This window comes from Myotis brandtii, unplaced genomic scaffold (assembly GCF_000412655.1).
Source record: "Myotis brandtii unplaced genomic scaffold, ASM41265v1 scaffold358, whole genome shotgun sequence".
Taxonomy (NCBI): Eukaryota; Metazoa; Chordata; class Mammalia; order Chiroptera; family Vespertilionidae; genus Myotis; species Myotis brandtii.
The window spans coordinates 2,950,742-2,974,202 of NW_005363772.1; the positions used below are offsets into that span (position 1 = coordinate 2,950,742).

A 23,461-nucleotide genomic window follows, 5' to 3' on the forward strand; every position below is an offset into this window, starting at 1 on the left:
AAGTGAAGTCTTTCCCACCAACCCTGTAGGTGAAAATCCTACGAAGTCCAACATCAGAATCTACTGCCCAGGTTTGCTCCTTTACACAGAGCTTCTCCTTCAACACTGGGTTAGAAAAAGTAACACAATCCATTTTTTTTGCCTCTTGAACTTGGAGGACTATCACCTGGACACCAGCAAATTGGGTTTCCGATAAACTCAGGAAGTAGCTGCTGACAAATCCGAGTCAGCGCCTCACCTGCCTGCCCTCATCTTTATTCCCCATCCTGCTTCCTACCATGAATTTCATGAGGACACTATTTGGCTCAAATCCTACACTTGCTTCCTGCCCTGAGGTCTAATAACCTGACCCCTGGGATAGTCTTCAAGATGATGACGCTGTGTACAGCCACACAGTTAAGTACTCACCATTTCTATCGCTACTTTACAAACTAAGAGGAGGCCTAGAAAGATGTTAAAATGTGTGCAAAAATGTGGCAACTCATACATCTTGCATATGAATACTCTACAAGAAAGTAGAATAGTGTGGAGGACAGATTCCACGATGACACTGAAATCCAGAGCCGGGAATTGAAAGAGATCCCTCTTAAATTGAAGACACATGTGTGGACTTAAACTGTGGAAAGTGAAGGTGGTGGCTCCTTGAATGTAAACGTTCACTTCTTAATTGTGCATTCTGAGCTGCAAGGACCCCCTGGGCTTGCCCTGATATGTAAACATTTTAAAAAGTGTCTTATTAAGGTTTAAAGTCTTTCAAATAGGTCTTCAAGACTGAGCAGTTACATAATTGGCTCAATTAGATCCAATTACACAATTAGTGTAGATTAGAAATAATAGAATCAGAACATATAATTTCATAATGATACACGATAATAATGCAAAAATTAAGTTGGCAAAGGGTGCTTGTGCAGGAGGGGTGCCTACAGATCTTAGAAGACGTGATGTCTTTCATGAGCCCAAACATACCCCACCTCCGACAGTTACTGTTGGAAAATATGGTTTAACTAAGCAACATTTATTTTGAGTTCTGGACAGAGAAAACAGCATCTGGAAACGTGGTAGTTCTTTTCCTCCTTTATGTAGCTAAAGTCCTGGGTGACTCCATTTCTTTTCTGTCTCATTAAAAGGAGGATTCCTCTCTGAGGTCTTAATAGATGATTACAATGAAGAATTCGTGCTTAAGGGTGAGTTGTACTGACATGCCCACCGATGCACAGGCTTGCCCCTCTGCGAGTGGAACAGCTCAGACACACTCCGGAGGGTTTGTGCGTGTGTGGGAGGAGCTGGGCTGGAGAAATCCTGGGGGAGAGGCGACAGAGGGATTAAGACGCCTGTCTCTCAAATCCGGTTTTTAATATTGCCTTCATTATACTTGGTTCAGGTGGCCTGACCCTTCCTGCTGCCTTTTTATCTTCTGATTTTCAAAAAGGGGAAAGATGACATTTGACTAATGAGAAATTCATGTCCCAAACTCTTGCAGCTATGTTGGTGTATCTTTCTGTAAATTGTGTCCAACTACCAGAGGACTAAGAAGAAACCATTCATGTGTTAATTCGCTCATGATTTTATTTATTCATTCAGTAAGCATTTCGAGCCTCCCCAGGGAAGGGACTATTTCTTATTTATCCTACATATCAAGCCCATAGCATGACTGCTAGCCTGTGGGAGGGACTCAATGTATATTGAATTGTTTTTAATACATATCACAGATATTAACATGTCCTGTTAACTAGAGGCCCAGTGCATGAAATTTGTGCAGGGGGGGGGGGTCCCCCTCAGCCCAGCCTGCACCCTCTCCAATCCGGGACCCCTTGGGAGATGTCCAACTGCCAGTTTAGGCCCGATTCCGGGTATTGGGCCTAAACTGGCAGTTGGACATCCCCCTCACAATCCTGGACCTCTGGCTCCTAATCGCTCACCTGCCTGCCTGCCTGGTCGCCCCTAACTCCCCCTCGCCCCTCTGCCGGCCTGATCACCCCTCACTGCCTCTGCGTGCCGGCCTGGTCACCTCTTACTGCCCACCCCTGCTGGCCTGGTCACCCCCAACTGGCCCCCCTGCTGGCCTGGTTGCCCCCCAACTGCAACCCCTGCCCGCCTGGTCGCCCCACACAGCCTGCTGTTCAGTCATTTGGTTGTCCCTCACTAACCCCCCTGCCGGCCTGGTCATAGGCAGCCATCTTGTGAGGGCATGAGGGTTAATTTGCATATTACCTCTTTATTATATAGGATGAAAACATGACTTAAATTGTCCTAGTCGACACTGACACAATGTCAGGAAACAGTTTTTTGTCAAGAGTCAAGTAAGTAGAAAAACTGAAAAGTGTCATGCACTAAAATGAGGAAGTAATCCCCCCAAAACCATGGTCATGGGGAGGGCTGCAGCCCAGTACCACCCGGACACTGGAGCACTGAACATGCAGTGGTGCCTTTCTTCCAGGCACCTGGGATTTGATCCTGCTGTTTGTCAAATTAAGTAGTAAATACCCCCAAAGGCCCCTAACATCTCAGCAAATGAACACTGAAAATCTGAAAATGTTCCCAAATGTCAGAGCAACATCTAAAAGCTTTGGGCATCTTTTCTAATGATCTCTATTTTGTGTTTTCCTCCTTGGTCATCGTCCTTTGGGTAATGGGAGAAGCGAAAGGGCTTAATGATGCTCAGAGGCCATTATGAACACAGGCTACAGGATTTATCCCTTACACCCACCCTTCTAATTTTTTATTTTTTAATTCACTTTCTTTATTTTACTTTCCTGCACAGTCCTTCTTTTTCCCTTCTCATTTTCTGTTCCCAATAAATACTAGCTCAAAATATCAATTATCTTATCAAAAATGACGGTTTGCTTGCAAGACAAAAATCTACTCTCCAAAATACCTTGATCTACTCACATCTCTTATAACAGTGATGGCAAACCTATGACACGCGTGTCAGAGGTGACACGTGAACTCATTTTTTTGGTTGATTTTTCTTTGTTAAATGGCATTTAAATATATAAAATAAATATCAAAAATATAAGTCTTTGTTTTACTATGGTTGCAAATATCAAAAAATTTTTATATGGGAAACGGCACCAGAGTTAAGTTAGGGTTTTTCAAAATGCTGACATGCCAAGCTCAAAAGGTTCACCATCACTGTCCTATAACAATGTTCCAGAAGATGCTCTTTGTTAATTCAGATACTCAGGCAGAGGATATTTGAACAGCATGGCGTGGAGTTTGAAGGTGGGGGTACGGAAGTTTGGAGTTTCTATTAATATTTCCAAATCCTGACTCTATCACTGGTTGGATTTAGAGGCACAAACATACTTCCTTAGGTTCTAACATCTAGAAGCAATATATTAATTTATTTACAATGTATGTTTTAGTGCATATTGGTATACATCTTCCTTATTGACATAGCAATAAAGTATAGACATTGGAGGTGAATAAATATACAGAAGGGAGAAACATCTCCCAAATTTGTGATATTATTTTTTTCTCATTTTACCAAAAGCCAGGAAGCATTTCCTAAGGGCCTAAGGGTAAAATCCAAGTTACTTAGTGTAGTAGAATTCAGATGAGTTGTTTTGGGAACAAATATAAGGAACTTGCTCATTTTCTTTTGCATAAATCCTTGATTATGAAAGCTGTATCAATTATAAAAAATTTATAGCTTCTTTCAAAGACCTTTTAACAAACAAGCACTTAAATCAACTTGGTAAATGAACCTGTTTGTAAGGAGAAAATATAAAAGTGGTAGGACATGTCTGGAAGGTTTCTTACCAAACTTATGGTAGTTAGCCCTGGGTTGGACGGGGGGGCGAGGGGGGGAGTCTTTAAACTGAGCTGTAGACGTGTTTCAACTTATGTGTTCTAAAATCTTCTCTTTCTTTATAGGAGGATCAGGATTAAAAAGCCACAATCTCCACAGAGAGAGCTGGGAGTAACAGATTTTCTGAATTGGGTTCATCAGCTATAGATTTTTAGAAGTTTTCAAATTGGCTATTTCAGTAAGTGAACAATCTTCCATGAGAATGGCTTTTTGTTTCCACCAGTTCTGAGCTTAATATCACCCTTCCTTCCCCTGACCATTAACATTCAGGAACGGTGCCTGCTCTCTTGGATGTGCGCTGCTTGGATGAGAATGAGACATTTCATGTTGGAACGAGTTTGTGAGCTCTTCTCCCTCCTGTCACGGTCCTGGAGAGAGTGCTGACCGAAGAGGATGGACAGAAACACAGGTACGTACGTGGATACGTAACAATTCAAGTACAAGTGCCTGGCAGAACACCGGTCTTAATGTCAAGGCTAAAGATGGGTCTACATTTTCACAGCCATCTTCTCTCACGGTGGAAGGCACCTGCTGATTTCCTCATTACAATTTCCAAAGACTTGGACCTGTCTCGTCTTCATGGCCTCTTTGTAGCAAATGATGCCATTGAACTGTGACACTGAAATGCTCATCTCTTGGCTGTCGACACACTCCACTTTCTGGTTCTCCTTCTGCCCTTCGTGTTGTCTTCTTTTCTACTTATTTTACTTGTCTTTCTTCTTTTTCCTACATGAGAGGTCTGTCTCTGGCTTTCTCTTCTCTCCTCTCTTTATAGTTCTCCCTTCTCCCCCACCTCTCTCTAATATGATGGTCATTCCATGTGGATAGTCACAGTGAAAACTGTAAATTACTGAGGACCTATGCTCTGTGCTAAAAAACTTTTTACATTTCATCTCACTGATACCACACCGACAATTTTCTGCCTTTTAGATGAGGGAGCAGAGTCTCAGGTAGGTTCAAAAACTCACCCTGTGCTAAAAACATTTTACATTTCATCTCACCGACAATTTTCTGCCTTTTAGGTGAGGGAGCAGAGTCTCAGGTAGGTTCAAAAACTCACCCAAACTATCCAAGACCATACAACAAAATAAGTGAGGGAACCAAAGTTTGAGCCCATATTTTTCTGGCTTTAAGGTGCATGCTGCTGTCACTACCCTGTCCCCTCTAATCCATGACTCGGTCTCCAGTCACAGTGGCACAGTGCACTGAGGTACAGTTTCATAAGTGCCATTGAAACATTCTTTTGAGTTAATATAGCTCTTGTAATAATCATAACCTGCATGTCTTTTTCCATATAAACAACTGCAAACCTACTTTTTCCCACCACCTGTATATATTAGTTAAATTTACTCAAACTTTGATAAAGTATAACAATGTGAGGTCACACTTCCAATGTAATGATTTACATGTTTTTATTCCCCATCAAGCAGAAACAATATGTTTCACACCAATAGTCTCTGAGCATCTCGAGATCAAGGCTATAAAATAATGACTATAAATGTATAGCCTCAAAGTGATTACTTTTTCCCCTAATTTAAAAGGGAGCGAGGGCAGAAAAAGATATATTGAATAAAATAATATTATGTTCTGTCTACTACCATATGAAGAACGCAGAGAAACAACTTATAGTAGGATGCAAGTCAACAATAAAAATGCACTAAAAATGCGGAATTATAAAAATACAATTTACATTAAGTCTCCTGTGACATAAATATTGTCAAGTAAAGTAAACTACTGCAATATTAACTTGTACTCCTTAATAAGAATTACAAAAATATAATTTACATTAAATCTCCTGTGACATAAATATTGTCAAGTAAACTACTGCAATATTAACTTGTACTCCTTAATATGTTAGCCTCTGAACATGTTCTTTAGTTGCTCCTCATTTTATCATTTGTCTTCCTGAGTGGATGGTAAGCAACCAGAGTGAAGGTTAGAGAGCCACTGATGGCTGTCCTGTCACTTTGTGGGGTTCACCAAATGTTATCCCAGGGACCGAGCAGTAAAGAGGATCATGACGCTTCTCATTCTCAAATAGCTAATGCAATTTTGCTGGGTGATTTTTGAAAAAACAAAATCCAATACACAGCTAGATTTATTATAAGAATATGAGAATTTATACCAGTTGCAATGACACTCACTAAATGTGTATCATGGATGCACTAAAGCTGTACCTTTGGCTTCCCTTTAAGCCAGTTGGTTTTAACCTTCTATGAAACAGACAAAACTGTGGATCACAGACAATCACACCCTCTGTGCAACGCTACTAATCTTAATGAGGCATTATAAGCAACCAGATGTGGCAGGGTCACTGCTAGTACATGACCAGCACTGATAACCCTATGCAAAGTGCGTGCAGACAGAAAGCCAGTATTTTCCCATTGAAATCGAACACTATACTCTTCCCTTCCTTAAACCCTTGAGTTCTGCAATTCAAGATATTTCTTAAAGTATGACTCTTCTGTTCACATTTGCCAATGGGAACGTTCCAGATTTTTGGAATTGAGACATAGCAGGAGGTATGAGGCCAGAAGATGACAGATATGACAGATGGTGCAGAATTAATTCTGCAGTAAATATCTGTGCACCTCAGATTTAAATTTAGTTTGTAGAACTAAGAAGTCCACTGGGAACCAATGACTTAGCCAGTACAGCAATACTGCAGTGATTGACGGTCCCGTTTAAAAGTTAACAAAACGGGACAAGGGAAGGGTAGAGAAGGAAAAGCATCCAAAATCCAATACAGTTCCAGATCAAACCCTCTGATCACTCACCACAATCATTTGAGCCACGTAACTTTCAGGTCCAGTGTATTCAGTTGGGTCTTTAACCTTCACCAAGACGAGGAAATACAAATAATGCCACATGTTGTGTTCCGACTTGATGTGCTCCTCAAAGGACACAGTTTTATTATCAAACTTGTCCCTCTCGAGTCCTGCAGAACACGGGAAACACAAGGTATGTAATCTGTCATTTAATCAGCATTTCCTTCTTAGTCTAAAACAGTGGTTCTCAACCTTCCTAATGCCGCGACCCTTTAATACAGTTCCTCATGTTGTGGTGACCCCCAACCATAAAATTATTTTCGTTGCTACTTCATAACTGTAATTTTGCTACTGTTATGAATCGTAATGTAAATATCTGATATGCAGGATGTATTTTCATTGTTACAAATTGAACATAATTAAAGCATAGTGATTAATGGCAAAAAATATGTAATGATATATGTTTTCCAATGGTCTTAGGTGACCCCTGTGAAAGGGTCGTTCGACCCCCAAAGGGGTCGCGGCCCACAGGTTGAGAACCGCTGGCCTAAAAACAAAACACAATAATGTGTGAAAAATGCTTTCTGTAAGCATGGGTCAATTTACTATGTTATGATTAAAAACAACATAGTACATAAGACCTCCAGAAAAAAAAGGCCATAGTTTATGGATTTATTCCCAACTAACATTTCCCCCCAATAGATACTTTGGAAATGTATTATTATAGACGTAAAATTTGCAGATAATTTCAAATAAAGCCATATCAAAATAGTCAAATTAAACTGGACCACAAGTCTAAGTAAAAAAAGTAAAATTGATTGTGCAAGAAATGGCACACATGCTAATCAGGACAGAAGAAAAAAGTCATTTAATCCAGGAACTTCAAAACCACTTGTGATCAGTGAAAAGTAAGCGAATGTCCACCGTGATCTGGGCTCTGAGTGCAATAAGGACTGACAGACCCGTCCACCCCTCAGATGACTGTATTCCAGCCAGTCTAGGAAGGGGACCGTCTGCTCAACTTCCGGGGCACATTTTCAGTCTCTGGACAGTCACTGAGGAAAGGATCTGGGTACTAACACTCTTTTTTTCTCAAAGGTTGAAGATTGAATGAAAGGAAATGAATGGAGATGAAGAAAAACATCCATGGAAAAATGGATTAGGAAGCCAAGTAAAATGGGATGTTGGGATTCAGTCTGGTTTTGCAGTTCAGATGTTGGAGAAGAAACCAGGGAATTGAATTCCAATCCTGATTATTTTTTTTCCTAAGCATATATATTTTTTAAAAAGGCTATTGAGCCATTCAGGCATGAAGAAGACCCTTTCAATATTAAGACACAAAGCACAATAAGTACAAAATCTGTCCCAAGTGAAGGAGTGACCTTTTAAATTATGTTACTGGATATTCTAATGGAAAATACCATAAAATTTAGCTGGCTGATGGCTATGCCTCATTTTATTTGATCTATCATCAGCTCAGCATGTCCCAAATAGAATCCAATCTTTTTTCCCAACCCTGCTCCACCCACAGTCCTCTTTTCATTCCATGGCAACACCATTCTTTCAGTTATTCAAGCCAGAATCTAGGAGTCATCCTTGAATCCTCTCTCTCTCTCTCTCTCTCTCTCTCTCTCTCTCTCTCTCTCTCATACACACACACACATACACACACACACACACACCATCCCATCTATATTGAAATTCTTCTGGCTCTACCTTCAACATATACCCAAAATCTGATCACTTCTCAGCACCCCCACCACCACCACTCAGTCTGAGCCATTATTGTCTCTCATCTGGGCTACTACAATAATCTCTCAGGATCCCTCTGTCAACTCTTATTCTCCACAGCCTATTCTCAACATAGCAGTCAGGTGATCATTTAAAAATCTAAGTGAGATAGCGTCTCTCCCCTTTTCCAAACCCTGCAGATCCTCACCTCCTTAGAGTAAAGGTCAAAGTCTTTAAAATGGCCTGAAAGTAGGGTGGCTAGATAAAAGACAAGTTGCCTGATTACATTTGAATCTCAGATAAACAATGAATAATTGTTGAGTATAACTATTCATTCCATATGTCCCATATGATATCTATTTACTAAACCTTAAGTGATGTGGCCCTATAGCTTCTCTAACCTCATCTCCTATTATCCTCTCCCTTGCTAACTTTTATCCAGCCACCCCGGCCTCCTTGCTGTTCCTCGCATACAGACTCCCACTTTAGGGCCTTTGAACTTGTCATTTCCTCTTCCCACAACACTCTTCTCTCTGGTAGCTCTTTGACCAACTCACTCACCTTCTAGTTTTTGCTCAACTCTCACCGTCTCAATGTGGCTCAACTTAATCACCCTATTTAATCCTATCACCTTCCCTTCCCTTTTGGGGACATTCTCAATCACTCTTTTTTTTTCTATAGTGCTTCTCACCTCCTAACAGATGGAATATAGCCATATTAATGTTGTTAAATCAAACTGGACCACAAGAAAAAGGTAAAGAGGTAAAAATGATTGTGCAAGAAAAATCCTGTCTGCTAATCAGCATAGAAGAAATGTCATTTTATCCAGGAACTTATTCTGTTTATCATTTATTGCATGTCCATGGGCAGATACATCTGTCTCTGTTCTTCACCAATGGTCCCAATAGCTTAGAATGGTGTCTGGCACATAGTTGCTACTAAATGTTTATTCAATATTCAAGAATATTTCACTAATAAAATATTGTCCCACTAGGTTGGTTATAATAAGAAACAGATAATAACAAGTGTTGGTGATGATGTGTATAAATTAGAATCCTCATACACCACAGGTGGGAATGTAAAATAGCACAGCTATTTTAAAACACAGTTTGGCAGTTTCTCAAAAATTAAACATAAAGTTACCATATGACCCAGCAACTCCACTTACACACACACACACACACACACACACACACACACACACACACGAGAAATAAAAACATATGTCCACACAAAAGCTTGGACATAAATTGTTCATAGCAGCATTATCCATAGGGGGTACAGCTCAGTGGCTCAGGGGTAGAGCATTTGATTGCTTATTCATAATTGCCAAAAAGTAGAAACAATTCCAAATGTTTATCATCTGATGAAAGGATAAACAAAATATCCATTCAATAAATATTTTTCTGCATTAATATAAAGTACTGATGCATGTTACAACATGAACCGTTAACATCATACTTAGTGAAAGAAGCAAGTCACAGAAGACCATATATTCTGTGATTCTATTTATATGAAATGTCCAGAATAGGAAAATCTATAGAGGCAGATGGTAGATCAATGATTGCCTTGGGCTGAGGAGGATAAAAGATTGGGGGAGGGAGAATGATGAAGCTAAAGGGTATGAGGTTTCTTTTGGGGACAATGAAAAAAATTCTAAAATTGATTATGATGATAGATGCCTAACTCTGAATATACAAAAACCACTGAATTGTATACTTTACACAAATGAGTTGTAAGGTATATAAATTATACTTCAACAGAGATGTTACTCCAAAAAAAGAGAGAAATGTTGAAGTAGACTTTCTCAGTATTCAATTTAAACAATTATCTACCTGTTGCAAGGCACATAGGGCTATAAAAATAATTTGTTTACTATCAATTAATCCATAATGTGGTAGAGGAAACAGACAACAGAATTCTGAAGTGGTATAAATTGCCCACAAAGCATAGAGAAAGGCAAAATGAATTCTCACTAGATATATTTTAAATGGTTTTGAAGAGGTGTAAAGCTTTGAATGTCTGGCCTTGAAACATGATTATGGCAAGTGGAATGGTAATAAAAGATATTTAATTTTTATTTAGCACATATTTATGCTGACAACTATAAAGATGTCTAAATATGCTATTAGAATTCCAATAATCCAATCTGACCTTTTAGCATGTGAGGAAATAGATTCAGAGGGATTCAATTAATTGCTCAAGTCAACACCTTGGTTAGTGGAAAAGTCAGCCAGTATTTAAATAAAAATATTTCTGATGCCAAAGCCAGGTTCTCTTGCCATCTGGGCAGAGGAAATGGCATGGCAAAGCTAGAGATGAAAGTAGATGACCTGTTTGGGGGAGCGTCAATCCCTCTGGTGTGGTTAGAAGGGAACATTGGGAAATGAAGATGAAATGGTACATTTGGCACAAACCATAATGAGCTTTAAGCACAAAGCTAAGGAGCCTGCACTTTATTCTGAAGGCTTTGCATGGAGGTGAGCATATTCAGAGCTGGGCTTTCAGTAACTTCCTGTGGCAGGATTTAGAGGAAGACTGTGGGAGAAGAGGCTGAGGGTGGAGGCCAGGAACCAGGGCAGTGGAGGGGAAATAAAAAGAGGGGGACTGGTTATCTTTCATCTTCATTGGTTCTTGCTCACTAAGCTTTGTTGTCCATTCCCATGGTTCCAACCATCATCATGCTGATGATTTCTCAATCTTTATCCCCAATACTGACCTTTCTTCTCAACTTCACTTTCTATTTCCAGCAGCCTCATGGATAAAAATCCTTCTGGATAGCTTACGAGCATGTCAAACTCAACTCATTAAAAATTTGTTTCTTTAGACCTTTTTATTCACCTCTGTTAATGAAATCTCTGTCAACCAAGGAATTTGAAGTGATCTTCAGACTCATGCTCTGACAATCCACTTCTTGTAATCACTCTGACTTTCTCACCATTCTCCAAACACACTAAATCCTTTGAAAACTCAATGCCTCCATCTAGTCTCTTTCCTGCCTTCCAGGTATTCCTTCTTCAAGACTCGCTCAACCACTGCCACCATCTGACTCCCACAGACATAGCCAATTAGTTGATCCTCTCTGTGCTCACAATACTTTGCTATGAAAATGTGTCGATTTCTATCTCAACCTCTATGACCTTATTGTCTGATGTATTTTTTGTATTACCAGAATCTGGCATTAGCAGCTGGTAAACAGTAGGCATTCAACTAAAGTTGACAGAGTAATTGAATAAACCCATAGAGACTGGAGAGGAACTTGGAACGAAAACTTAAGAGGGCATGACATGCCATTAAAGGTATACATTTCTGAGGAATTAAGAACGGCTCTGAATTCCCTGACTTAACTGAGTTGAAGGTAATATCACTAAAGCAAGAGAAAAAAAAGGGATTTTGGAGGGAGGATACATTTGATTTGGGATGTGCTCAGTTTAAGATGCCTGTAGAACAACCAAACTAGAGTGTTAGGTAGGAGGCTGGAGCTTTCAGAGAGTTCTTTTGTAAATATACGAATCCAAGGGTAAATGACAAGATGAACAATGAAAGCCAGGGTATTGGATGAGATGACCAAGGTAGAAAGAAAGGAAGCATAAGAGGAGCTTCATGGGCTCAATACTAGCTTTTCAGGAAAAATAAGACTATATTTACGCTGTGTTTCCCACACAGTATGACTAAAGTAAGGGCACACAGCCACCTATCACCCAGGCATCCCAATTCATCTTCTGTTTTGTTTTTCTCCACAGCCCTGGTCATCATTTGACCTTCTACATACATTGGAAAGTAACCTCCATAATGGCAGTGCTTTTTATCTATTTTTGTTCACTGCAGTAGCCTGGCACAAAGTAGATGCTCAATAAGTAATTGTTGAACAAATAAGTGAGTGAGTGACTTTATAAAGATAATAAGGGCCTAATATATTAAGAGAGAAACATAAGCGGCCCCTCTCTCACAAGATAGCCTTTATCTCCTAGTAAATCATCTAGAAAGATCTTTAATTCTAGGAACCTGGCTATCCTTATGATAGGAATTCTGACATCAACAAATCCTTTCTCCAGTTGGTTATTTTGTCACACCTGCTCTGTCGACATCTCCTTTTCACTGAATTTTCAGCCTCTAGTAATCCAAAATTAATCATTATCACAGACACCAGAGCCAATTTGTTTTCTATGTTTACTGCTTCAGCTCTGTCATCTGCTAATTATCACCCTATCATGACCGCCTTTTGGATCACTAGTAATTGTTTTCTGAGTCATAACTCTCAAACATCTGGTCATTGCCTCCAAGGCTAGAAAAGTCCCATCTGCTCTCATTGCCTGCCACAATATCTACCTCCTCTGTTGCTGCTACGGGTGTCGCTAGGCACACTCCTGAAGCCAATTCTCTCCCACTGCGGAGATTCTCTCTTCTGCTACTTATACACTATCCCTCTTTGGATGACAACTTAACACCCAGCTCTCCTCAGAACCATTTGTAGATTAATCACAACTATGTTATAGGCTACTAGCACAGCCCCCAGATATCCCAAATGTTTAAATCATCCTTGTAATTAAGTTCATATAATGTATATGGTATATATTAAATCTTATATGTGGTAAGCAACTCCAGGAATGAATGCATATCTGGATACATGTTATCATAACACCGATCACATGTTTTGTGCTGAACTGAAGGTCCTTTCAGGGCAGAGAGTAGAGAACCTTAAGCTACAGGGATTAGCAGCTAAAAAGTGCTGGGCACCACTTTTTAATATTTAAAAATGTTTCTATTTTAAATGTTCACACTAAGTTCATTCTACTTTACAACATTTTATTTGTACGAATATAAAAATACAATTTAAATTTACTCTTAGGTTAAATTACCTAAGTGGCCACTCAAATTTTTGAATAAACATGAGGCTTCTGAGACATGAACCACATATCAACATCCCCTGTGCCTCCCGGTTTCTCTGCATCCCCGCAGGCATGTGTACGCCAGAGACCATACCCCACATGTGACAAATACTGGAATAACTCGGAATTAGTGCACCTAGATATTTTTGCCTACATTATATAGTTTTTTTAGTACTTACTTGTTTTAACTTTCTTTTATAGGTTTTAAGGCACATTGGCATAAAGACAATGTTAATTTGGAGCTGAATAATTGGACAGTCATTCATTAAGAAAATATTTATGAATGATCCCCAATACATGCTATGGAAGCATAAAAATGGATAGGACATAGGTCTGGAGCTCTTAAACAAGAGATGAAATTAACATGTATTGAGTGCTTAATCTCAGCTAAGCATTGAGCTAGGACTCCTGATAAACAGATCTCATTTAAACTCACCAAACCCCCAAAGGTGGCATTATATTACCATTTTCCAGATAAGGAAACAATAGTTCAAGGTGAAAGGAACCTTGGCCAACATCATCTAGCCAGGACATGTCTATAAAGTTCATGCATCTTCAATTAACATGTATTGAGCGCTTAATCTCAGCTAAGCATTGAGCTAGGACTCCTGATAAACAGATCTCATTTAAACTCACCAAACCCCCAAATGTGGCATTATATTACCATTTTCCAGATAAGGAAACAATAGTTCAAGGTGAAAGGAACCTTGGCCAACATCATCTAGCCAGGACATGTCTATAAAGTTCATGCATCTTCTATAATCCTATATAATAAAACCCTAATATGCAAATCGTCAGGACATGTCTATAAAGTTCATGCATCTTCTATATTCTACACTAATAAAAGAGAAACATGCAAATTGGTGTCACTCCGCTACCCTTCCCAACTGACCACCAAGGGGCAGATGCTGAACGCAGGAGCTGCCCCCTGGTGGTCAGTGCGCTCCCACAGGGGGAGCACTGCTCAGCCAGAAGCTGGGCTCAAGGCTGGCAAGTGCAGCTGCGGTGGTGTGGGAGCCTTCCCCGCCTTCACAGTAGTGCTAATGACCCTTCGGGGGATGTCTGACTGTCCCACAGGGAGCGGGCCTAAGCTGGCAGTTGGACATCCCCCAGGGGTCCCAGACTGCAAGAGGGCACAGGCTGGGCTGAGGGACCCTCACCCCCCGCAGTGCACGAATGTCGTGCACCAGGCCTCTAGTAGAATAATAATGAATAGCATCCAACAAAGAAGATAAGGTAACAAGAATATGTACAGAATCATATAGCTAAGGGTGATATGAGGGATTTAGGAACAGACATGTTTGATTCTGGTTAGTGAGATCAGAGAAGGCTTCATGGAATAATGACATTAGACCTGGGCCTAAGAATGAGGGCAGGAGTTCAACAGCCTAGGAGCTTGGACATTCTAGAAATTGGAGAAACACCATAACTGAGACCACATGGAGAGTTAAAGATGAGTAATACAGTTGGACTATAACTTGAGCTATAAATAAGAACACTGGGTGATAAGGTAAACATAGAAAAAAGGGGCCCAATTGTGGGGCATCTTACATGGCAGGAAAATTAGAGTTTTAGAGTTACAGAATGCAATGCTCTTGATAGCTTTCTGAGTTCGGAAATGATGAATTCAAAGGGGAAAAATTAGTCTGTCAGAGCTGAGCAGGCCACTGGGGGTGAGCCAGGGTGAGCCTAAAAAAACTAAGGTGTGGCTATGGGAATATGTTAGTGCACCTGGAAGAGCAAAGAGCAGATACTAAAAATTATGGAGACGTTCCCAATCCAGATAACTGATGGGAGGTCATGCATGGCAATATGGAAGTCAGGATAAGTTGCTGAATTGGAGGGAGGAGATGGCAAGGCATGATGCACTGGTTTTTAAACACAGTCAAGTTGGCTGCTAGAAGTCATACCCTACTAAATGTCAGTCAACAACTGAAGACAAAGGACAGAAGCCTGGAGAGCGCTTGGAGCTGTGGTGGCATATTTGGCAATAAAGTGATGTGTACGAATATAAAAATACAATTTAAATTTACTCTTAGGTTAAATTACCTAAGTGGCCACTCAAATTTTTGAATAAACATGAGGCTTCTGAGACATGAACCACGTATCAACATCCCCTGTGCCTCCCGGTTTCTCTGCATCCCCGCAGGCATGTGTATGCTAGAGACCATACCCTGCATGTGACAAATATTGGAATAACTTGGAATTAGTGCACCTAGATATTTTTGCCTACATTATATAGTTTTTTTAGTACTTACTTGTTTTAACTTTCTTTTATAGGTTTTAAGGCACATTGGCATAAAGACAATGTTAATTTGGAGCTGAATAATTGGACAGTCATTCATTAAGAAAATATTTATGAATGATCCCCAATACATGCTATGGAAGCATAAAAATGGATAGGACATAGGTCTGGAGCTCTTAAACAAGAGAAATTAACATGTATTGAGCGCTTAATCTCAGCTAAGCATTGAGCTAGGACTCCTGATAAACAGATCTCATTTAAACTCACCAAACCCCCAAATGTGGCATTATATTACCATTTTCCAGATAAGGAAACAATAGTTCAAGGTGAAAGGAACCTTGGCCAACATCATCTAGCCAGGACATGTCTATAAAGTTCATGCATCTTCTATAATCCTATATAATAAAACCCTAATATGCAAATCGACCAAACAGCAGAATGACCAGTTGCTATGATCCACACTGACCACCAAGGGGCAGATGCTGAACGCAGGAGCTGCCCCCTGGTGGTCAGTGCGCTCCCACAGGGGGAGCACTGCTCAGCCAGAAGCTGGGCTCAAGGCTGGCAAGTGCAGCTGCGGTGGTGTGGGAGCCTTCCCCGCCTTCACAGTAGTGCTAATGACCCTTCGGGGGATGTCTGACTGTCCCACAGGGAGCGGGCCTAAGCTGGCAGTTGGACATCCCCCAGGGGTCCCAGACTGCGAGAGGGCACAGGCTGGGCTGAGGGACCCTCCCCCCCCCGCAGTGCACGAGTGTCGTGCACCAGGCCTCTAGTAGAATAATAATGAATAGCATCCAACAAAGAAGATAAGGTAACAAGAATATGTGCAGAATCATATAGCTAAGGGTGATATGAGGGATTTAGGAACAGACATGTTTGATTCTGGTTAGTGAGATCAGAGAAGGCTTCATGGAATAATGACATTAGACCTGGGCCTAAGAATGAGGGCAGGAGTTCAACAGCCTAGGAGCTTGGACATTCTAGAAATTGGAGAAACACCATAACTGAGACCACATGGAGAGTTAAAGATGAGTAATACAGTTGGACTATAACTTGAGCTATAAATAAGAACACTGGGTGATAAGGTAAACATAGAAAAAAGGGGCCCAATTGTGGGGCATCTTACATGGCAGGAAAATTAGAGTTTTAGAGTTACAGAATGCAATGCTCTTGATAGCTCTCTGAGTTTGGAAATGATGAATTCAAAGGGGAAAAATTAGTCTGACAAAGCTGAGCAGGCCATTGAGGGTGAGCCAGGGTGAGCCTAAAAAAACCAAGGTGTGGCTATGGGAATATGTTAGTGTACCTGGAAGAGCAAAGAGCAGATACTAAAAATTATGGAGACGTTCCCAATCCAGATAACTGATGGGAGGTCATGCGTGGCAATATGGAAGTCAGAATAAGTTGCTGGATTGGAGGGAGGAGATGGAAAGGCATGATGCACTGGTTTTTAAACACAGTCAAGTTGGCTGCTAGAAGTCATACCCTACTAAATGTCAGTCAACAACTGAAGACAAAGGACAGAAGCCTGGAGAGCGCTTGGAGCTGTGGTGGCATATTTGGCAATAAAGTGATGTTAAAGAGGAGGGCAGAGAGAAGAGACAAGGAGTCAATGATAAATTCAGAACCTCTTATCTAGGGATTTGGAGGAAAAATAGGATCTTGTGATGAAACCAGAGAATGTATAATTCAAGGTAGAAGGAAAGGTCAGCAGGAAATTAATGATGAGCTTTGAGAAAAACATTTCAATTTGGTGATGAAGGTTATTGTGATGTTTTAAGGAATTTATAGGTTATAGGCTTGCTTTTTAATAACTACGAAAAGCCAAAGAGAATTGTGACAGTGAAGGGAAACCTTTGAAGAGCAGGAATGGTGGTTCGGTGATGGCCTTATTATTTTGTTCATGTTTTTTGCTTTTAGAATATGGGAAACAGGATCATGTTTTAGAATGAGGCTCACACCCTACTGATAACATTCTTCAGAAAAAACCCCACCATTTTTTCTGAGGTAGTGTGCTGACATAATAGTTATTATGATCATAAAGAAAAGGGCTTAGAGGAAGCAGTGTGAAAGCAAGACCATGAAACACAGAGATTTTCAAGGGCAGCATCTTTCTTCTCTTTGGAACTCACCCTTCAATACAGTGGTTCACTTCCCCAAATCCCAAAATTATTGTATGGCATCTTCCTTGGCTCCATCTCAATCTTGCTTCCTACCACCTAATCTAGACAATGTCCTTCCAGCAAGTCCCTCCCCCAGCTTTGTGCAATATTGTACCTGTCCTCACCCTCGTGGAAACTACTCTATCTAAAGCCACCAAAACCTTCTAAATGAGAAACCCAAAGGGTCTACTTCAGTTCATATGTTATTGACTTTCTCTGCTTTGACAATCAATAATCAATCTCTTTCTTCCCAAACTATTTTCTTCCCTTGTTTCAACATGCCACACACCCTTGGTTCTCCTCACATTACTTGGACTTGATGACTGTATTATGTGTGATCTCTTTCTCTTTTAACTTTTCAGTGGTGAGCTTTCCCACTTGGACTCCATCTTCTTTTCTCACTCACGAAGTCTTTCTCTATATTCCAGCTTTTCCTACTATATGCAGGCTGAGGATTCCCCAATTACTGTCTCCATGGCAGACATTCTCTGAGTCTGAACTCATATGTGGATCTCTGTGCTGAATGCATCTGACTGGGGTGTTTAGTGCATACCTCATTTCTAGCATTTCCAGCTAAATTCAGTATATTCCTACCTAAAACTGTTTTTCTTCTCTAGTCTCAAACTCAGCTGTTGATACTACCATCTACCCAGCTACCCCAGCTCTTTCATATTCTTTCCAAATCATTGAGATTTAATATCTCCTAAATATTTCTTTCTTTTTAAAAAAATATGTTTTTATTGATTTCAGAGAGAGGAAGGGAGAGGGAGAGAGACATAGAAACATCAATGATGAGAGAGAATCATCGACTGGCTGCCTCATGCACACCCTATACTGGGGATGGAGCCCACGTGACAGGCATGTGCCCTGACTGGGAATCAAACCATGACCTTCTGGTTCATGGGTCAACCACTGAGCCACACTGGTGAAGCTCTCCTAAATATTTCTTGATTCTGTCCTCAACCCTTAATGCTGCCACGACTGTTTCCTGAATCAAGGTTTCGTTACCTTTCACTTGGACTACGGCAATAACCTCATCCCTGGTTACTCTGTCTCCAGTATTGTCCCCTGAGGAACAACCTCCCACTCCTGCCACAGAGCTCCAAAACAAAAATAAAACCCTGTCTTCCTCTACTTAACATTCTTTAATGGTTGATCATCCTCTACAAGCCTATAGGATCAAGACCATGCTTTTTAACATAAAAGGCCACATATGATCTGGCCAACCTCCTCTCTTGGCATGCCCTGCTCAGAAATGTAAGCTCCAGCAACCCTGAGCTTCTTTCGTAACTGAAGATTATCATCATATTTTTCTTCCTCCCTTGCCTTTCCTTACATCAGCCACTCTACTTCTACTTGATATGACTACCTCCCTTCCATCTTTTACCATCAGCTCTGGCATCATCTCTTCTAAGAAGCCTTTTCTGACTCTTGCCTGCCCCCTACCTCAACCTGACGAGATACAGCAACCTGTGAATTTGATCATTTTCCTTAACACATGACACAGCAATGATATTCATTGTGTTTGAATTCCACAATAGAAGAAGGGCATGTTTACTTTGTTTGTTCACTTAGAATGTAGCTCATTATTACAGGTTATGACTTAGTACGCCTCCAACTGGTGGAGCAATGTTGGAAAGGTGTGGAAGAGCCATTGAGGGGAATGAGACAGTTGACAAAAGGCAAACCAAAAAGGGAATGGGATTTACTGAGGGTCCCATTTAAGTTATATAAGAATATGTTGTAGTGAAGCTCTTATGCTTGTTTTGTGACTTTTATCAAAAGATTCTTCAGCCCAACATGGAAGAATAGATGGCGAGTGTAATCTGGAGCTGGGGATTATTCCAGGATTGGAAAGGATTCTAGGATAACTAGGCCAGCTACCGAGAAAACTAAAGCCAGAAAGCTGCGGTCTATGGAGAAGAGGGTAGAGCCAAAGGGGATGATGAGGACAAAGAAAAGGTTGGATCTGAGAGAGATAATGATGGGAGAAGGGAGGACAGAGTGTGTGTGTGTGTGTGTGTGTGTGTGTGTGTTGTGTGTGAGAGAGAGAGAGAGAGAGAGAGAGAGAGAGAGAGGGGAAGAGAGAGAAAGAGAAAGAGAAAGAGAGAAGGAGAAAACAGATACAGCAATAAAGTACAGAAATGAAAAGTGTCAGTGAGTAAAAGTTCAAGTTACTGGAAAAAATCATCTGTGAACTCATAACCTAACAAAATAAAAAATCATTCTGTTATTTAATCAATATGTTACTGTGATGAAAAATCTGTTTACCAGTTGATGGAACCTTTTGGCATTTTGCAACATATTCCATAGTCAGAGAATCATAGAAATTGCAGAAATAATGACAAGATAGCTTTGGGATGTAATTATTCTATCTATTTATGGAACAGAGAACCCCAGTCCAATGCTCAGTTACAGAATCTGCTTCCATTTTGAAATAATTTTCCCCAAAGCATGGCAAGTAAACACCATTCTAGCCCCTCCTGGGCAGTGTCACCTATTATTTTAGTATCTTGAGAACACTTACCACAGATGAAGCAGGTTGTCTTTAGGATTTCTTCTTTCTTCTGTTTCTCACTTCTGAGATCAGCAAAAGTATCAATGATGACACCAAAAATCAAGTTAAGAACAATAATGATGACAATGAAATAGAAAAGAAGGTCATATACCACTCGGGCAGCAAACAAGGGCTCCTGAAATAAAAATGTAAAATAAAAAATATATACGCATACACATTTTCAATGCATGGTGATTCAGCATATTGTCTAGCAAAGGGAATATATTCAATAAATATTTCTAAATTAATATAAACAATATTCCAAGTTGGAAAAATAAGACCCGCTTTGTACCTTCATTTTCTTTAAATGTAACGAGAAAAGCTTCACAGCCTCTTTCCAGAACCCCCTTCCATTCCCTGGGACTTACACCACCCCCATGGAGAGACTTGCTTTTTATTAAGTCATCACGCAAAATGCATTTTGGTGCAGTAGAGTGCATCCCACAAGTTGCCCAAAAGATATACAAATATCGATTCCAAAATTCAAGAGACTAAGGAGTTGAGGAGGACCTAATGATTTGTCAAGTTCTGGAAGAGGTTTTGTTCTCGGCCTTACATACAGGGTCAAGTACATACAGCTCAAGCTATTTCTACTTGATGAACAGTATTAAAGTACACATCGGAGGTCATGTAATCCAGCTAGGTCATAGAAGAGGAGACAGTAGATGAACTGACCACATAATACAGCTAGCCTGCTGGAGAACTGAGATTTTTTTTCAAGCTCCCAGCCTGGTGTTTGCAGCCAATGAGAAATTTTTCAGCCTTGCCACTTTAAGATATGAAATCTTGTTAGAATTTGTTTAAATGTTATGTTCATCCTGGATAAATAATAAAGGCTACTCGTATTCAGAGGCAAAGAGTAAATCTTCATGCCTGAGAAACCTGATAGACAAAAGGCAGTCTAGTTTCTGTTACTTATGTAATACTCAACTCCTCTATAACATCCATAACCACGATTTTGTTGCTGTAACACAATACACAGTTCAAACTTGGAAAAAGTTCCTAACCCCGCCAACAGTATAGGGTTTTAAGACATTAGTGATGTCTATGTAATCCTAGCATACAATTAACTGGTTTTAATGGCTACCACTATACTTATTAAGCAAACGACACAAGATAGTACCCTGAAAACAAAAAAAACATATATATTGTAAATGTTGTTAAGAGAGTTTTAAAAAATGATTATGTGCTCCTTGAGAATTATACGTTTCCTCCTGCTCACATCTTTCGATGGCCTTCTCAGCACGTCGCCCACACCACCGCCGTTCCTGAGGCCCTGGTTCAGGACGGTGACGATGCACATCAGGAGAGTGTCACACGTCCGTTCAATTCCGTCTTCATACTCTTCATCGGCTATAAAAACACACAAATTAAGCAATGCAGCACACTCGTGCTTTTTGTTTGTTTTTAAAATATGTCTTTATTGTGGTGTGTATGTTTTTTTTTTTAGAGAGAGAGAAGAAGGGAAAAGGAGAGATAGAGATAGAAACATCGATGAGCATCTTTGATCGGCTGCCTCCTGCACGCCCCCTATTGGGGATCAAGCCCACAACCCAAGCATGTGCCCTGATCAGAATCTGAACTGGTGACCTTCCGGGCACGGATGATGCTCAACCAACTGAGCCACTCCGGCCAGGCCAAACTCGTATTTTAAAAATACACAATTTTCTACTTCCAAAGATTTTTTTTTTCATAACCGTGCCATGACATAATTTTCTGAAGTCACATAACACCTATTTTATATGTGGCAGCCCATGATTGACACGGACTGATCAAGCCACTGAAATAGTTTTTCCTTCCATTGGTGGAAAATGACAGCATGAGAAGGACAAACTATAAGAAATCTAATCTTCACTGTGCATTGTTGTGCTGTGGGGAGAGGATTGTGCTGAGACCTCCTGAAAACACAGTCAGCTCACCCAGGAACTAAAAGTATTGCAGGGAAAAGAGTGCAGAAGGAAGCTAGGCAGGCTTGGCTTCAAATTCTAGTCGGTTCCAGGACTGGGACTTGGGCAAGTTCCTTAACCTCAGTAGCCTGACCTGTAAAATGGGAGGTTTGTCTAAGGATTAAACCCTTCAGAGGATTATATTTAAGATACGTAAAACACTCTGATTACACGGAGATTGGCATACACATAGTAGGTGCTTAAAATTCAGGCAGATGTTATTTCATTAATTTGCTTAAGGTCTAAGCTTTCTTAATGACCAGCATGGAGCTATGGATAAAAAGCACAATGTATTTATATGAACAATTTATTTTATGCAAATGTATGTGAAAATATTTAGGGAGGAATGGGGGGAGAGAAAAAAGATATAACATGACAGAAAAATTCCTAGTCTTATGTTGTTGAATGGCAAAGTTACCAAACTTGGTAATAATCTCCTAGTCATTTAAAATAGTAAAAAAATAAAAATAAAAATAAGTTAGACACTGGAATCAGGATTTCCTAATGTTGATGAGTGAGCAGAAATATATTTTTCTTGTTAGAAAGTTAAAGAACCACAGTGGCACTGAATTTTGGAACTCTGTGGCCACAGCCCGCCTGTCAAGGCCTGAGTGTAAAAACAACCACCACCAAAGGAAAAAAAAGAATCCGCCTAATTCCATTGACCTGATCCATAAACAACCCGTTGGGTATTGTGTTACAAAAGGCTGATTCTCCTCTTGTGAACTGACTTTACTATAACATCACTGGGATGAGGGATCCCAGTCGTTTCACTTGATTCGGAGCTATTTCTTTGTTAAACCATGTACTCTGGGAAGAGGGCTGAAGGTAAAGATGTGCAGGCACCAAGTGCAGCATCAAAGGTCTCAGCAGCGTCTGCGCTGGACCACTTACCTCAGAGGTGAGCCGCAAGGCAATTCAATTTTCTGACTTAGAAAGCAGAAGACATAAAACTGGTTTTGGAGGAAGGAGAAATGGGGAAGAGGCAGGGCTTGTGGTGGCAGCAGTCAGAGCAGCAGAAGAGACAAGGTAGGCAGAGAAAGCAGGGAGAGAGCTCAGTCTGCAGCGTGCCATTTAGGTCCCCGACACCTGGTGCTGGGTTCTAATGTGATGGCTAGGAAGAATGTGGAGAAAAACAGTTAGAAACATGTAAGAGAGTTAAAGAAATCTTTAAAGAGAAATATGGTTTTCTAGTAATGAGGTCAGATGGAATAGATCTCTACGTTACTTTGCCACAATTAGCCTTTCAATCAAAGCAATCTGATATCTAGTGGCAGGATCTGAATTTGTTTATTCAATCAGCCATATCACACACATGTTTACTAAAGACTTAATGATGAGTGCCATCTCTC

The 23,461-nt window shown here is 40.4% G+C and overlaps 1 protein-coding gene across 7 annotated transcripts in view; it reads right to left on the reverse strand.

The window, feature by feature from the left end:
- ITPR2 (inositol 1,4,5-trisphosphate receptor, type 2) overlaps positions 1–23,461 on the reverse strand; it is a 401,602-nt gene that overhangs the window by 35,015 nt on the left and 343,126 nt on the right. For 3 of the 7 annotated variants that reach the window (XM_014544263.1, XM_014544267.1, XM_014544268.1), the window contains 3 exons: positions 21,386–21,516; positions 20,134–20,299; positions 6,589–6,749 (listed from right to left, as the gene is read on the reverse strand). In XM_014544263.1, the coding sequence (XP_014399749.1) occupies positions 6,589–6,749; positions 20,134–20,299; positions 21,386–21,516 (458 nt within the window). Of the gene's footprint in view, positions 1–994; positions 1,527–3,188; positions 3,325–5,204; positions 5,341–6,588; positions 6,750–20,133; positions 20,300–21,385; positions 21,517–23,004; positions 23,224–23,461 lie in introns of those variants that run through there. The other 4 variants (XM_014544264.1, XM_014544265.1, XM_014544266.1 and 1 more) reach the window with 4 other exon arrangements.